This window comes from Urocitellus parryii, chromosome 3, assembly GCF_045843805.1.
Source record: "Urocitellus parryii isolate mUroPar1 chromosome 3, mUroPar1.hap1, whole genome shotgun sequence".
NCBI classification, from domain to species: Eukaryota; Metazoa; Chordata; class Mammalia; order Rodentia; family Sciuridae; genus Urocitellus; species Urocitellus parryii.
The window spans coordinates 74,662,145-74,681,092 of NC_135533.1; the positions used below are offsets into that span (position 1 = coordinate 74,662,145).

The 18,948-nt window shown below is 33.7% G+C and overlaps 1 protein-coding gene across 2 annotated transcripts in view; it reads right to left on the minus strand.

Annotated features, from left to right (window-relative positions):
* Agmo (alkylglycerol monooxygenase) overlaps nt 1–18,948 on the minus strand; it is a 331,367-nt gene that overhangs the window by 215,376 nt on the left and 97,043 nt on the right. For both annotated transcript variants that reach the window (XM_026408644.2, XM_026408651.2), the window contains exon 4: nt 2,862–2,965. In XM_026408644.2, the coding sequence (XP_026264429.1) occupies nt 2,862–2,965 (104 nt within the window). The remainder of the gene's footprint in view (nt 1–2,861; nt 2,966–18,948) is intronic.

Sequence of the window (18,948 nt, forward strand, 5' to 3'; positions counted from 1 at the left end):
AAACCTTAGAACCAGACCCTATTTCTAGTAGTGGTTGTTCTTATTCCCCTTGTGCAAGGAGTTTTTAGAGAACTTTGTTGAGCATTGTATTAATCCACTGCTGTCACTACAAAGAAATACCCAAAAGAAAAGATGGCTTATAAAGAAAAGAGGCTTACTTATCTCACAATTTTAGTTGCTGGAAATCCAAAAATATGATGTGGGCTGTGCAAAGCTCCTATCTTGGCTGTGTAAGCTCATGGCAAAAGTGGATGTGGTAGTAAGCAATCACATTCCAGACAAGAAACTAAGGAGAGCAAATGGGGATCTACAATTCCTTCTGGGGGCACACTTCCAAAGGACTAAATACTTTCTACCAAGCTTAAACTCTTAAATGCTCCATACAGCCCCAGTGTCACCACCATGGAGATCAAGCTCCCAACACAAGAGCTTGGGTGTACCATATCCAAACCATAGTAAACATCTTACTAACTGATGTAATATGATTAAAAGGAAAAACAAAAACAAAGGAGACTGTCTTTCCCGATGTGCACTCTAGGTACTGTTATTGAAAGTCAGTTGATTTATTTGTGGACTTATTTCTGGGCTTTCTATCCTATTCTACTGGTAATATGTCTGTTTTATGCTAATACCTTGCTGTTTTGATTACTGTAGATCTGTAATGTATTTTGAAATCTCTTAGTGAGATGCTTTCAGCTTTGTTCTTTTGGACAAAGATTGCTTTGGCTCTTTAGAGTATTTTATGCTTCTGCTTGAATTTTAGAATTTTTTTTTTCTGTTCCTATGACAAAAGACATTGGAATTTTGATAGGAACTTTATTGACTCTATATCACTTGTGGGAATAGAAAATTATAATATTGATTCTTCTAAAAATGTATGAGCATCAATATCTTTCCATTTATTTTTTTCATTGATGTTTTATAGTTTGCAGTGTAGAGCTTTCACTTCCTTGGTTAAATTTACTCCTAAAGTAGGTTGTATGTTTAATTCTTTTTGTTGCTATTACAAATGGGATTTTTTCCTTAATCATTTTTTTCAGATAAATCAGTGTTAGCATATAGCAATGCTGCTGAGTTTCATAAGTTGATTTTATATCCTGCAACTTTACTGAAATTTTTATCAATTCTAATAATTCTTGGTATATGTAGTGTTTTCTAAATATATAATCAATGTTTTCACAGAAGAATGAAAATTGATCTTTATATAAGAAACTTGGAATGGGCTAAAAACTTAAATATAAGACCTGAAATTATAAAGCTAATAGGCAAAAATATAGGGGAAAACCTGCATAATATTGGTTTGGCAGAAATTTTTGAATAAGATTTCAACAGCACAGGAAACAAAAGTAAAAATACACAAATGATATTTTATCAAACTGAAAAGCTTCTGCACAGAAAATGAAATACTAGAGTGAAAATACAACTCACACATTGGAAGAAAATGTTTGCAAAATATATATTACATAAGGGGACAATATTTTATATATAAGGAACTCAAACTATTGAGTTTGAGTTAATATAAGATAATATAACAAATAGCCCAATTAAAGATGGGCAAGGAACTGGAATAGACATTTCTCAAAAGAAGAAATAGGAATGATCAACAGATAAATGCAAAACTGTACAACATCTCTATTCAGAGAGAAATGTAAATTAAGACAAAAATGGGATATCAAATGAATTATCAAATGATTAAAAAGTGTTGGCAAAAATACAGAGAGAAGGGAATGCTTAATACTGTCAGTACTATTGTATATTAGTAGAACTATTTTGGAAAACATCATTGAATTTCCTCAAAAAATTACAAGTAGAATTACTTTATGATCCAATAATCCTGCTACAGGGATTATATCCAAAGTAATTGAAATCCACATGCCAAAGAGATGTCTGGACCCACATATTTATTGCAGCATTATTCATAATAACTAAGATATAGAAACAATCTAAGTTTCTATCAGTGGATGACTGGCTTAAGAACTGTGGTACATACACAATGGAAAATGATTCAGCCTTAATATAGGAAATTTTGTTATTCTGACAACATGAATGAACCTAGAGGCAATTGTTATTGAAAATGGAATAAGCCAGACACAGAGAGATGAATAATGTGTGATCTCATTTATAAGTGGAAGTTAAAAAATTAAAATGGAGAGTACAACAGTAGTTAACAGAAGAGGTGGAGAAAAACATGTAGACATTTGTCATCTGGTACAAAGTTAGAGAAGCAATTTCTGGTGTTTCATTGCATGGCAAGATGACTATAGTTGGTAGTAATATATTGTATATTTTAAAATATTTACAAGAGAGGATTTAAATGTTCTTCCCTTAAAGAAAAGATAAATCTTTACACCTATGGATATGCTAATTTTGATGATTTGATAATTCTAAAATGTAAATATGTAAAGAAACATCACATTGTACCCTATAAATATACACAGTTACTATTTCTCAACTAAACAATGTTAAAAAAGCAAGGGGTTGAAGTAGATGTTACCTAGTCATGCAGAAATAAGAACTGATTTTTTTTAAATTGCTCTTAAAGGTTTCTAATGAAAGCTATTTGTTTGTATTTGCTTTGGAATACATTGTTTGTATATTGCCTTACTAGTTGAGAGTAAATTAGTCACTTTCTCATATTGCTGTATATGTCAAGGTGAGTTTTTAGGCCAAACAAAAGACTGCCATTTGCTTCATGTGTGTCTGATCTTGCAGAGAAGAAAGGAATATTTTAGGGTCTGACCTCACAGAGGAAAATGAACCATTTTTGTAAACATCTTCTATCAGTTTAGGAGGAAATAGAAATAGTTGAGCCTTAAAAAACCAATCATTATATCACATTTATTCAATTTCATACAACTTACCCAGGAAGTATACAGCTGGAGGACAGATTGTCTCAGTGCTGTGGACAAGTTATAGTCCTCAGAACTGTGATGCACTTGGTGTCCAGCCCAAATAATGTTAACCTCTGCAAAACACATAATTTGAAAGGAGCCATGAAAAAAAGAACAAAGTAACTTCCATGTCCAGTTATGCATGTTGCTCTGTTGAGTGAGGATGAAAAATCTGGAATATCTCTGGAAAAGTTAGCCAACACCATGATAATTGAAATAAGGCTCCTCAAATCATTTTTTGGAAACAGGGAGTCAACAGAGTATAAATAAATAAAAACCTGAAACATAGCCAATAAATATGTATAGCATATATGACATAATTAATGCCTCTAGCAAACTAAAATAACTTCTGAAATTTATACTTTACCAACATATTACAATATGACAGATCATAAAAGCCAACTGGAAATGTGGTAACAATGTAGTCAATGGATAGTGATGATTTTTCAGTATGTGATAACATTTCTAATTAAAGAAGATTCCTGATGGAAGAAATTAGTACATAAATTTTTGAATGAATTATTACATAATATTATTTCCCGATGTCTTTTGAAAAGTCTTTAAAAATGTTGAAATAAGAAGAAAAATATCAATATTTGGTCCTAAGATTTAAAGTTTTCTTTTTATTTACAGAAATATATTAACTAATGGTTACATAGGGTTTTTCCCATACTTTACCAAGATACTATTATATTATAAAATCTTCCCAAATAGTAGATACTGTTCTTATAATAAAGAAGACAATGAATGTTTTTATTTTTATCACACACACTCAAAAGTAGAGTGGCTTGTTTTGCCTACAAGTATGACTTCATAATGGTCCTTCAAAAAAAAATTGAACAGAAGAGGCCCAGTGACTTTGTTTTCTGCCCATATTTTGCCTTCTGTAGATATTTTTCATCTTAAGAAAATCCCAGCTAAAAATGTTACATTATATATATAACACTCAATTAAAAACATGTATTTGTTCTTACTTAACCTAACTTCTGTTTGGTCTTTTGCTACAAATCCAGGAGATGGAATAGACCATATGATATGATCATTGTACCATTATCAGTATAGATAAGAAATTAAATATCTTAGGATTGGATGTATGGGAATGGAACTATGGACCTTAATTGTGAAAATACCAGTCTATTGATCTGGGCATTTGCTGTATACTCTCTGACCACTTTGTTTAGGGAGTTGCCAAACATAACATGAAAAGCAAAATTATCTTAGTAAACAAGTGATAGCTCAGAGATATAAGAAGAATTTAATTTTGTGAGAGTGAAAATATTGTGAACAGGATTATGAATAGGTAGGTTTATCATTTTTTTCTATAGAAGTATTTTCATTACCCAGCTTCTGATAAGTAACTTACATACTGAATAATTAATTTTTAATCATTTCTAAAATTGACACTGTATTTCTACCCAAGAAATTAATAAAATGGTTCCTATACAAATGAGGACTAATTCACCATGATGACCTCTCAAACTTCCCTGCCATAATTTTTGAAATAATTTAGAAGTAAAATCTCTGGCTTATTGATCAATACACACAGCTATACATAAGAGATATAAGAAACCCTGTGACACTTTTTCTCTTCATGTGTTGTGTGGTGTGATTTCAAGAGGTAATAAAGTTGATGAATCTCCTAAGGTTTTAAGACTGTTTACAGATTGAACACTTGAAGCAATCTAAACACTATTTTCCCTTTAGAACACACTCAGCACCGAACATTTCAGAACTTATTATTTATAAATCTTCCTTACAAGTCAACACATTGTATATTTTTGGACTTCTCAGAATTTAATTTTAAAAATTCATCCTAATGCATCATAAAATAAGTTAACAAGGGGATGAGCTAATTAGATGAGGTTTCATTAGAGACTCATAATATATATTGGAGCTACTTCCTTATAATCTCCACAGAAGAGAATGGTGGAACAAAGAATCCACAAAGGTGGAGGTTAAAGACCTGTCTTTTTAGTTGTTTTAAAAGCATTTACTTCCTATCACAAACTGTGTGTAACACAAGCCTTCCTTCAATGAAGTACAGCTGTATAAACAGGGTACAGTAACAGGATCCTACCACCTTACCTCTGTCACTTTTTAGAAATGGGAAAAACAAGCAGGAAAACTGGACTTTTTTTTGCAATTTATATTCAGCCTGGAAGAAAGTTAATTTTCAAAATGATTACAAAAATCATTTTATAAAAAAACTGTTCTAATGATTCTTTTGAGAACTAAATGAGAAAAGGTTAATTGTGCATTTACATGTTTATCTTCCCTAATACTTGGACTGACAAATTGTCTGTTGTAAGGAAAGAAAACAAAAGAGGGAAAATATATTATTCTGAATGAGCTTCTTTCTATGAAAAAAATAATTAATATAATTACATGTTCTTTTCAACAACAATATTTTTCTTTTCCTATAAGCAAATTATAGACTGTATAAGTTATGCAATGTTATTATAATTTTTCAATCACATAATTAGAAACAATTATACTGCTTTCCAGTGAGTGCCAAAGTGTAGATTTGCATAAATATATATATTATTAATACCTAGTCAACAATTCAATTAATTTGGCCAAAATTTAAGTAATATTCAACTGTACTGTATTCTTGAGATGTTAACTTTTAAATATTTTAATAAATATAAATGACAGTAAAAACTATCCTTTGAATATTAAGTTTTATAAGATTTTAACAGATACAGCTATGTAATCACTACCACAGTCAAGATGTAATCAGTTTCATCAACCCCCAAGTCTCCCCAACCCACATTGTGGAGGAGGGAGACAGAATCTAAGATGGTCCCTGACTCAGATGATGATCTCATGGATTTTGAATTGATAATGCAATAGGGCAGAATTTTGTGACTTTGGGAGAGGCCAGAGTCCCTTGATTGGGGAGGAAATATGAATGAGTGAGATTCAGGGGGTGTGGAGGGGATGTTCCCTGGTAACTCCAGTCCACTGGTAGTCATGCTGATTTATAATTCTCTCCATTTGGGTGTGAGCTGATTTAACAACTCCCAGAGAATAGAATGGAAGAGGTAATAGGGTGCCCTTGTTGATATTAAAATTAAAAAAAAAAAGACACTAGCTTATGCCACAGTTACTCACTTTTGCTTTTGCATGCTGTCTGAGGAAAGCCAGTTGTGTGATGTGAACTGCATTTTGGAGAAGTGCAGGTGACAGAGAATTGGGAGAGTTGTCTGACTGCCCAGCCAGGAAGGAATAATCTTCTGAGTCCAAATGCCACAAGGTACTGAACCCTGCCAATAATTGGTATGTGGGTTTGGAAGCAGCTCTTCCCCCAGCCAAGCCTTCAGATGGCACTGCAGATTACTGAAAGCGGCACCATTGAACTGCAACTTTATGAAGCTTGAGATAGAGGAATATCTCAGCCATCCCCACGTTCTGACTCACAAAAATCATAAGGTAATAAAAGTGCCTTATTTTAGGCTACTAATTTGTTATAAAACAATAAAAAAATAATGCAGAGGTCTACTCCCATCTCTACTCTCTGCCCCTGGCATTAACTTATTTGTTTTCTTATAGTTTTACCTTGAGTACATCATATAAATGGAATCATAAGCATTTAGCTCTTTGGCACCTGACTGCTTTTGTTTATCAAAATATGTTAAAAAATTCCCCCATTTTGTGGTGATTATTGTAGTTTGTTCCTTTTTATGGCTGAGCAATATTCCATTTATATAAATGTGCCAAGTTTGTTGTTGTTGTTGTTTTTATTTATTCATGTGAAGAACATTTCAGATGTTTCCTGTTTTCTGACAATTACACATAAAGTTTCTGTCACCATTGTCATTGAGATTTTGTGTGAACAGGGGTCTTCGCTGGGGAGTAGGATTGCTAAGCTGTACAGTATGTTTACATTTAGTTTAAGAAACCATCAGCTGCTTTTTCCAAAGTGGCTGTATATTTTTGTATTAGCTCCAGCAGTGTGCAAGTAGTGTTCAAGTTGCTGCACATCTCTGGAAGAACTTGAAATCATTCATTTTATTTTTATTTATTTATTTGATAGTTATTATGATAGGTATCACATTGAAATGTTAATTTGCATAGCTGTCACGGATAATGATAATGATCCATGTTTTTTTTTTTTGCTATCTGCAATCTTATTTTTGAAGTAACTATTAAAAATGTGTGCCCACATTTAGTTGGATTGTTTACTTCAGGAGATATCAATATATTCTCCATATATTCAATATATTCTGCATATAAGCCCTTTATTAGATATGAGACTTCCATCTATTCTGTCCTAGGCTGTAGTTTGACTTTTCATTTTGTAATAGTATCTAATAAAGAACAAACTTTTAAAAAAAATTGCATGAAAGTTAATATACATACTTGAGAGTTGTATTAAGTTATAACTGTGTTTAACAGAAAACAAAGATTATTTTGGAGAAATGTTTTAGAATACTGTGAAATCTGTTTGTGTATATGTTGTCACCTATGGATTGGGGAGAAGTGACCCTTTAGGTTAATTCAAGATATAAACACAGGTCTACATAGAATTTCTACACTTGTATATGACAGCCATTTAATTCCCAATACTGGGCAGGCCAGAATGTCCTGGGGCACCTTTGGATTGATGGTGTTGCCTTCACTCATAGACTGGAAAAACAAAACAAGACAAACAAACAAAAACAGTATGGGGCCTGGGGTTGTAGCTCAGTGGTAGAGTACTTGCCTAGCATGTGTGAGGCCCTAGGTTCGATCCTCAGCACCACATAAAAATAAATAAATAAAATAAAGGCATTATGTCCAACTACATCTAAAAATAAATGTGATTTTTTAAAACCCAGTTCTGAAGATGAAAGATGTTACAGGAATTGGGCAAAAGGTTAGTATACTTGGTTCCACTAAAAACATGTAAGTCATATGTTATAAAACATTGGCCTACTCTTCAGTGACTATGGAATATACAAGCTGTGTCTTAGACCTTAGTTTTGTTTTGCTATAACAGAATATCTGACACTGGGTTATTTACACAACCAGAAATTTATTTCCCATAATTCTGGAGGCTGAGAAGTCCAAGATCGAGATACTAGTAAATTAGAGCCCATTCTCTCTTCTCCCAAGATGGCAGCTCTGAATGATCCTTCCTCGTAAAAAGTGGACGCAAATATTCTCATAGGGCCCAATAGAAGAAGAGGGCAAGGGCAAATATAATCCTATAAAACCCATTTCATAGTTGTGTTAATTCATTCAAGAAAGTGAAGCCCTGCATGTCCCAAACACTTCTTAATGGAGACCACCTCCTAACAGTGTTGCATTGGGGATTAATTTTTTACACCTGCATTTTGGAGGAGATAAAAATATTTAAACTATTGTGAGCTGCAAGGGTCTTTAGGAGTCAGATAGTCCAAACTTTAATTTTATATATAAGGAAAATAAGCTTAAAAGGGAAAATGGAAAAAAGAGTTTCATTGAAGTGGAAATTTTTTCCTCTCTCTCAGCAGCAATTTATTTGATTCACTCTCCCCTGGGATTTTATTTCTCCTTCAGAAATGGAGATCCACAGTTCTAGTATTAGAGTAAGATGGCACATCTTTGGTAATTTCCAATACATGAAAGATATATGAAACTCAAAATATTCTATTGAATGATAGTGCTAAACCTCTTGAATTGAATCAACTGTGCATTGCCTTTACCAAGAAATCTAACAATATAATACACCAAGCATTTCACTTTTGAATTAAAACAACTGCCACTGTGAATTTGGGACTAATCAGCACAAGTGAATTATGGAGAAGTCCATTCCATCTCTTCCCAATAACTAAGCAGGATTGATATACCATTTCAAAAACTTAATTGAGCTAAGCAAACAAAATAAAGCAACTGATGCAAGTTATAAAACTAAATCTGTCCTGATAAAAACAATGAATATATTCCCAATATATTCCGTATCTTCTGCTCTTTGACTAATAATGTTTTCAATTGCATTATCCTAATTTCAATGACTTTCCAATGCAGCAAATGAAGTTATGATGACAAAATCGATGAAATTGTTAATTATTATTATTATTTGTTGTACTAGGATTAAACCCAGGGACACTTAACCATTGACCCACATCTCCATTCCCTTTTTAAAATTTTAATTAGAGGCAGTGTCTTGCTGAGTTACTTAGGCTCTCGCTAAATTTCTGTGGTGGTTTTGAGCTCACAATCCTCCTGCCTCAGCCTCAAAAGCCTCCGGGATTATAGGCATGCACCATGGTGCCGGGTTTATATTGTTAATTTTTTTATGAGTAAAGCCTGACATTTCCATTATTTTTCTAACCTTTTTCTAACCCACTTAATATTAAAACACAAACTGCTGAGTATTTATAAAATACTCAAATCAATTAGAATAAAACTGGTAAGCTGGCCAGCCATATTTTATACATTTTTCATATTTCCAACTATCCCATCATAGAAACCACTCATCTGGAAAAAAATGAGCAAACTTTTTATCTTTTATCTAGACATATGACCACATGTAGACATTAAGTCATCTCTCTAGAGGTGGTAAAAAATGAGTGTACTAAAATTGTCATGAATACTAAACTGTCCTTCTAATTGTTTTGGGAATCACACTTTAATTCACTCCTTTCTTTTTATTTAAGTTTGGTGGAAACTTTTAAGTCCTAAAATGAAGAATTTTAAAAAAGGCTTTTCCATTTGTTTGACTATGCACTTTCAAAATTTAAACAAGAAACAATAAGAAATAGCTTTTAAACATAAAGCAAAAAATAAGAATTTGTCTTTCCAATCAAAATTTTGTTTCAATACAGTGTAAAAGTAAGAAATAATGTAGGGCTCATCATTGACTCATATGAACAAAATGCCAAAAAAAAATACAAATTGCATTGATAATTATGTTATTACCACCTAAAGAATTCATTTGTTTTTTTATCTGATCCATAATGGGGCCAGGAGAGTTTAGCAAGGGAAAAATGGAAGAACTTTTAATTGAGCAGAGGGGAGGGTGAGAGGAGTGAGGATGTGTAGGAAGGAAGATTGTAGAATGAGATGGATGCTATTACCCCATGTATGGGTATGATTGCACAAACAATGTGAGTTTACATCTTGTACAACCAGAGAAATAAAAAAAAAGTGCTCCATTTGTGTAAAAAAAAATTTTTTAAAGAATTAGTTTGTATTATAGATCAAAAAGTAATTTAAAAATATCAGAATTTCAACATATGCTCATTTTTGTCCACTTTGTTCTATAATAAAACCATTTTAAAGGATCTAAAAATTAAGAGTAATTTTAAAAGATTCTATTTCATGTGTGAGTTTATAAAAATTAAACTAGTTTTAGCGCTAGTTTATTGAAATTCTAGCATATACAGATCTTTGCTTACATATTCTAAAAGATGAAAGCACAGAATAAAAGAACAAAAACAAAATATAATAGCCCTCACAAGGCCTATCACAAGATAAAAACATAAAAACCATATGTATGTCTGATACTAGAAAGAAATAATTGCAACCTATTAAAATAAAAATTCTCTGTAAATTGCTTGTCTTGTATCACTTTATGGGATGCTAAATATAATCAGGGCTTCCTAGTAGGTAAGAGTACATTAGTTACTCTATGCTAATAAGGCTAAATGACCATTTCCCTATCTTTCTATTTTATCCATTCTCAGAATGTCCTAACAATGAAACTGCAAAATGTCTCATGCATTCAAATTTGGGTCATTGCCCTAATTGTCCCAATAGTTAGAATTGTCATAAAAGTCATTCTGCATCCTTATTCAAATATGAAATTCATTAATAATAATTATAATAACAGCAATGATCATAAATCTAAAGAGCACTTAGCATGTACTAGGGAATATTTTAAACATTTTCCATATATTAATATATATTTCCCTAAAGGTGTCATTTTATAGAAGAGGAAATGGAGATACAAGAAGATTTAATAACTTGCAGAAGGTAATTCAATATTTTTATTCCTATTACATATTAATAATTTTTGTTATTAGTTGTAAAGTCAGTGTTTTCTAGCTCCATTGCACCTAAGTGAATTTATAGGATCATTTCCTAATGTAGTGTGAGTGGAAATGCTGTGTGTCATGTGATTCAAGGTAAAAATCAGGTGTGCTCTCTCCACACTTTCTCTCTTCTCTAACTGCAAGCAACATGCAGAGTAGTCAGTGGAAGACACTAAGGCCCTGGAACATACAAGGACACCAGATGGAGGAATTCTGGGTCCTCAAAAAGCAGCAGGGAGAACAGCACCACCACTGACCCTACTGAACTGGGATGTGATTTGAAATTTAAATCTTTGTTATGTTAAGTCACTGAGATTTGTTATCTTTTAGTGAACTAACTTTAATACCTCCTCACAGGTAATTTTTCTTCTTAATACAAATGAATGTGGTGTAATAACCACACATAATACCAGTGATTGCACTACATCTATGTTCTACCACTCAGTGTTTCTACAGACTGACATGCATAGGGAAAGCACTTTATTATATGCCAGGCAAACTATTATGTCTTAAAGCCACTTTCAATTAGCATAGCTAATTTTCCTATCACCAACTTCCCAAAATGACTGCTGCAAAGATATGGCTCTAGGAAATCCAAAGCTACCCTGGGACTTTTTGCTCCCTTTATTCTGTTACCTTGAATCATCCATCACTTCATTCTAATGAGGAGATTAGCTTTGCCTTGGAGCAGTTGATTATAACAGGACTGAACATACCAAAGAAAGAAAAAGAAGACTTATGTTTTATTGTTAGCATGTACAACTCCAGCCCATTCCCATTTTCTGCCCAGAATGCCCATTGTCTTTTCCAAAATTATTCCTGTTCTTAGACTTAGTCCTTGTATCATTATCCTGCTTTAGAAAACCCAAGTCTGACTTTAATTTTTTTTTCAAAAAGACAATGAATTGGATTATTGTTTCTACCATTTTATTAGATTCATATGTAACTCTTTTTCCCCCTTTTACTATCTAAGAGTGTAAGGAATAAGGTGACAGAATGGGCAAGTTGCCAGGTCAAGCAGTAACAACTCCGAAAGAACTTCAGCAGGACTGAAGGGTTGTCTTGACAGCAGCAGGAGGGAAGCTATATTACTGCTTCTGTTCCCTAGGAGTCAGAGTATAATGCTAGGGCAGAAGGTCCCAAGGCAAGCAAACCTACTAGGGGTGGCAAGGGAAATAGGTCCTGAGAGCAATAGAACTGGAGTGGGGTGGGGACGGGGCAGGGGGGTGTGGGAGGGAGGGTGGAGACCTGAATGAATGTTAAGAACAAGGATGAGATTCTGCTACATATTGGATGTGGTGTGTCGCTAAAAGTCCATGTGAAACTTGGTGTCCAGTGTGGGATATGGGAGGTAAGTGAACTTTGAATTCGAAGGGTCTAGAGAGAGGTCTTTTGGTCAAATATTGGAGATAACCCTGAAGGGATTAAGGTAGTTCTTGTGTTATTGTTAGTATATCTCATGAGAAGTTTATTATAAAATCTGACCATGGCCCTATTCAGCGCTCTGGATTCATGTTTCTTGATGTGATCTGTTCTTCATGCCCAAGTCCTGTTATTAACATCTACCATGTTGTAATGTAGCCAAGGAAGGTCCTCACCAGAGCTGAGCCAAGGCTGGCACCATGCCTTTGAACTGCCATATAACAGTTAGCTAAGTTTCTTTTCTTTGTAAAGTTAGCCCATCATTGATATTTTGCTATATCAATTTAGTCAATACAAAATTGACTAAAACAGACCTCCATAGTCCTTACTTCTGATTTCTCTGCACACTTTATCATCTTTAACCAATTCCAACTTAGAGTCCTTGTCCAAAGCCACAAAAAAATCAAACCAACTGTATGTTTTTTATTTCTATTTTTGTTGTTATTCTTGTTGCTGTTACTGGGGATTGAAACCAAGGATGCCACATCCTCAACTCTTTCTAATTTTATTTTAATACAGGCCTCCCTAAGTTGCTTAAGTCCTTGATAATTTGCTTAGGCTAGTCTGGAACTTGTCATTCATCTGTCTCAGTCTCCTGAGTCACTGGGATTATAGGCATGCCCTACCATGTCCCCCAAACCAACTATTTCTTGAAATTAACTCCATATTTCCCTTATCCTGCATCAGGCAGGTAGAAAAGAAATTAAGAGGGAGTTATCTCTTACAAAGTCAGGGAGAGACAAATGTTCCTTGGTTTCCCAAGTGGAAAAGCAGTTCTCAGAGTATTATTGGGTATGGTATTTACATCACATAGTACAATATTTCAGTTTCATGATAGTTACAAATCTGTATATCAGCAGATCTGAGAACCTAAGCTTACAAAGATACTTTCTTTAAGAAAAGATCTTCAAATTCCTAAAAAGCCATTTTGCAACCACGATTTCTGGCACTTTTTTTTTTTTATGCCAGGGATCTAACTAAAGGCTTGTACAATGTAGGAAAGGACTCTACCACTGAGCATCACCTACAACTAAGATTTTTAAATACCACTCATTCATAGCAGGAAAGTGCTTGCATATATGTTTTTGGAACTATGAAAAGGGAAGGATAAAGGTATATCTATGAAGAAAAAAGGAAAAAGGGAAGATTTGGTACATTTTTTTCAAAAACATAATAAGACAGAGAAAAAATACAATGTAATTTTAATATATAGGCAAGCATACTATGTATTGTGCCCCTGTGTGTATTTATGTATATTTGATAAGATACATGCTTTGATAGCCATTGAAATATATACAGTTTTACATTACAGTACTATAGATACATAGTATTATGTTAATGGTTTCACCAATGAACAGAAGGTAACAGTGTATTGTTCAGACATGAGAGCAGAGAGTGCCACTTTGACCCACAATTTGAAGCCACTGAGGTTTAATGCCATTTGTCCATCTATATATTCTATCTAACACTTTCAAACCATGAGATAAATTGGCCGCCTACTACCTTAAGAAAAATTTACAATATTTGACTATATTATCTATTTTATTAAAGGTGATTGTCAAGGTTGACTAAAAGTCATGTTATGAATAAGGGAGTCTGATTTTAGTAGATAGTCTTCTTCTTCTTAGTTCCATCATTATGCATTTATATCCTTCTACTGTCAGTCATTCTGAATATTAATACTGAACAAGATCAAATAATCATTTCAACTTCTCTCTGTTCAAACATATGTTTCCCTAGCCCCTGGCCACAAACCCCTGGGGAATTCTGCAGGATGTATACCAAAACTTCTATTTTTCCTCAGGAGAAATATGTGTTGTTGACTCTTAATTGTTATGAATACTGAAATTATACAAATTGTAACAAATGTTTTAGCTTTTTTCACTGCTATGACTAAATGAACCAACAAGGGGAGAAAAAAGTTTATTGTAAGGCTCAGGATATCAGAAGTCTTATTCCATAGAAGGTTGGCTCTATTCCTTGGGGCTTGAATTTCGATAGAACATTTCAGCAGAAGAGTGTGGTGGAAGAAAGCAGCTTACATGATGGTCAGGAAACAGGGAGAAACTGTACTCTACCCTACAGCCACATCCTCAATGCCCACCATCTCCAACCACACCCTACCTGCCTTTAGTTACTATTCAGTTAGTTCCCATCAGGAGATTAATTCACTAATTAGGTTAAGGCTCTCATAACCCAATCATTTCACCTCTGAATGTTCTTGCATTTTCTCATGTGTGAGGTTTGGGGGGCACCTATTATCTAAACCATACCAAATGAAATATTTTTGGTTAAGATGGATTACCATACCTCTCACCCATGGGGAAAACAAGCTCTATATATAGAAAAGCTATTCTCTTCAAAAGTTGGCATAGTTGAATAAGAGAAATTTGAATTCAAATTTATCGGCATTAACAATGTAAATAATGAAGAATTTGACAATTTGTGTATCTCATGAAGTTAATTTCTTAATAAAGTGAAAGTGCCAGACTAGATCAGGGCTGAATGTCCTAATTGAAATGGGTCAGTCTGTCTTCATTGTAACCCTCAAATCCGAATGTGTGTCTGATTTAAAAGGCAGGATATGCACCATTACTGGTTCTTGCTACAGGTGAAGAAAGAGTGATAGTCTTTGACCTTGGGACACTGAGGGATGGAAATGATTATTCAGAAGCATTGCCCCAGTAATTATAACAAGGGTGACCTCATATTCTACTTCTTTTGTCCTCCAATCCTAACCCCATTTCCACAGATTCAACTCTAAATCTTCTTTTTTAACTGATTCATTGTCTTCTGTTAATATTTATTAGTTTGGGTTTGGTCTTTTAATGTGACTATTAAACCTTTTTCCAGTCTTTCTAACTGCCTTCAAGATCCATTATTTGCTTCCCTCATCCACTGTGTCATGGCTTCTTTCCCATTCGGTATTTGCTTTCTTAGATTGAGGCCTCTTAGCTTCAGTACAATCATTATGCAGGCACTGGGTGCTAACTGTGAGTCAGATGTGCTGCCCTCATGGCATTCAATATCTGTGTAGGTCTTGATGAACATATACTCATGGCCAAATCTAACCCGCCACTCGACTGGAATTGCCAGCAAGCTAATAATAGTTTTTAATTTTTGAAATGGTTGAAATAAAATAAAAACAATAGCTTTTGACACATGAATATTATGTAAAAAAAAATACATATCTTCCTCTTCCTCTTTCTCACAAACCTACCCTCATTCTCTGGTCTCTTTGAATACTCTCAACATTGTCATAGTCCTCTATCTTTGTGTCACCTGACAAAATATTCTTCATTTTTTAAGAACTACTGCATCTGTCATTTTCTTCAGGAACCTATCATCATTTTTTCCCCAAAATTATTCCACAATCATTTTCCTTAGACAGGCCTCTGACACCACAAATGCTCTACTATTTTGTACCTTGCAGTATTTTATGTGTATTCTAATGAGAGGAAAACACCTTTGTAATTTATCCATCTTTTTAATTTGTCCATCTTTGTAATTTATCACAGTACCTAACCATTGTGTCTTTGGATAATATATACTAATAATTTTTTTCTTGATTAAACATACACTTATTGGATAAAACTGGTTCATTTGAATGATCAATAATGAAGTTATATTGTTTATTTGATTACAAAATTAATCCCTTTTCTAAGTTTTCTTTCCCTTTATTATGATTCACTCTAATCTCAATCCTACCCAAACATTCCATTTTGTAAAGTCCAATCCCTTGACCCTTCTTTTCCCTAATTTGTTTTTATCTCAAACACTTGAAAAGGGTGGATTATTTACTTCTTTACCTCCCATTCATTCTTAAACTCTTTGTTAAGGTCACTTGAATCTCTCCAAAAAGTTATTGTTGTTCTCTATATTGCCAAAATCAAAGGCCTCTTTTGAGATGTCATCCTACTTGATCTTTCTGAAATGTTTGACCATCGTTTCTGTTTGAAAACTGGAAAAAAAAATTTTGGCTTCAATAATATTGCCAGCTCCCTGCTTCTCCCCACTCTATGTTCCAACTATGTACATTCCCCTGATTCTTCCCTTGTTCTCACCCACTGTCAAGGGATCAACTCTTGTTTTTCCTAACTCCTCACTCTTCTTGTTTTTCATGGTTGTACTATCACCTACAATGACTTCAATAAACACTAGTCCAAATGCTGACCTCTCTCAAGCATAATCCCCCTTTAGACATCCAGACCTGAATTCCTTTTGCAGATTCTATACATAGGATTCCCTGAACTGATCTCATAGTCTTCCCACTTGTCCTGTTCTTCTTTCTTGCTTGATGGCATCACCATCACCTTGGTCACTCAGGCCAGGGAGCTAAGAGCCAAGGACAGCTTCTACAGAAGAATTAGATCTTTTCTTTCTTTCTTCCTTCCTTCCTTCCTTCCTTCCTTCCTTTCTTCCTTCTTTCCTTCCTTCCTTCCTTCCTTCCTTCTTTCCTTCCTTCCTTCCTTCCTTCCTGTTCTTTGGGTATTTATGTATTTAACATATAATCAGGACAAAAATTAATATTACTGAATAAATAAAATTTAAAAGGTAAATTCACACTCCTCTTGCTCTTTTCTTCAATATACTGTACTAAATATTACCCAGAAGTTTGGTTTTATAAGTAATGGGAACAATTGTATATTTAAGGAAAATATTAAGAAAATGTGGGATGAGAGATTTTTAAAAAATATTTTGTTTTTAGTTATACATGAACACAATATCTTTATTTTGTTTATTTATATTTATATGGTACTGAATCGAACCTAGTACCTGACATGTGAGAGGCAAGTGCTCTGCCACTGAGCCAAAACCCTAACCAAAACCCCAGCCTCAGGATGTAGGATTTTTGATATTTTAGAGGAAAATTTATAAGGAAAGGTTTATGAAGGACCTCAGAAACTATATTGATATATGAATATTCTAAAGAGACAAGATAGCTCTCATACTAAAAGATATTTTCTCTAGTTCTAACAAAGTTCATCCAATATTAGCACATGGTATATTGCTGTCTCTTTGGTCTCAGGGATTAGTCTATCAAAATTGGATCTAATCCAACTGGATGCTGCCTTTAGATTTATTAATACTTTTCTGATGCTGATGTCACTATTAAGGCAACCTCACTTGTTCATAATAAAGGTTATCTATAGTAAACTTAATATTTCCCTGAAGATATACATCATATTGCTTCTAATGTACTTTTGAGGTTAGAAGAATATGAAGATGATACATAGCACTATCAATCATATTTTCTCTCATGAAACATTTAATATGAAACAAATAAAAAATATGGCTACACAAGATCTCTTAAACATTTGTAAATCCCCAAAGAAAGAAGAAGGAAATGGTCAAAACACAAAGGGATGTCCTGTCCATGTGTTCTGTTACACTGTAATCTCTGCCTGCTTTTAAACTCTGGAGGAAGTCAGTCATGGTTTTGGAAAATCCCCTCCCACCCTCCCTGCTTCTGCCACAAAACATGTGTGAACTTGATTTACTCTTACCACATTAAAAAAAAATATTGAATAATACACTTTCCTAGGATTACTGTTTGTATTCAGACAGAATTTCAAAAACAAGACTCTAGAAAAATTTTATGTAAGGTCATTAGTGTCAGAAACTATTATTTAAAAAATGATATGATGAAAACCCACTAAGTGAGTTATATGCAAAAGGACATGAAGCAAAATATCATCCAAGTCTAAGGCCCATGTGGTATAGTCTAATACCAGAGACTATTCAATACCTCGCCTTGATCTCTGAACTTTTTAGTGCCATTTGACTCTGAGCAGTCACAAATCTATTAGTAAATAAGATGAATTAGCATAGGTCAAAAGAAATGATTAAAACACCTTTCTCCTAATAATAAACTCTTTCCCTATGATCAACTTGTATGAAACTTTGTTAACTGATGAAAAAAATAACAAAATAAAATATTCTCCTGGGATTACAGAGAGTTACATAACACTATTTCCTATAATGATGTCACCTTTGATGCTGTAGACCATGTGAAACAGATTAACTGTGACCAAATTAGCATTTTTCTGGAAGGCCAGCTGATATGCACATGTAAAACATGACACACACATACTCTAAGATGCAATTAGATGATTCTCAACTGCTATGCCACAAATAATTTTAATCTCACAAATATATACACTATTTTAAAAAAAGATTTGTATGTTAGTTGTCTCTTTAATATGGCAATCTAAGTAATTTCAGTGTGCATTCATCTTTGAGAAACTTGCTAAGAAAATGCTTTGGTGGCAGCTTTTTTTTTTTTTTTTGGTTGGATAATGTCTCATTTGTTCTCTCTAAATAGTTATTTTCATGTGTTCTGGGCTGTCTTTAGGAAAGATTGATGTGTGGTGTCACTGCTAGGAAGTGCAAACTGTTCAGCCTCACTGCAATCTATGTTCTCATCCTCTTGCTCCACAGGATACCACATATTTGGCAGCCAACATTCTGAAGGGAAGTTCTTTAAGGGCAGTAAGTGGTGCCAGTGAAACCTTTCCCACAATGCTCAAAACTCTTAGTGGTTTAACTCTGAGGCACCAAATGGCAAGACTAAAGGTTATAAATGAATGTTAGCTAAATGGTACCATTGCCGTTTTCTAGCCAATATTAAGAGA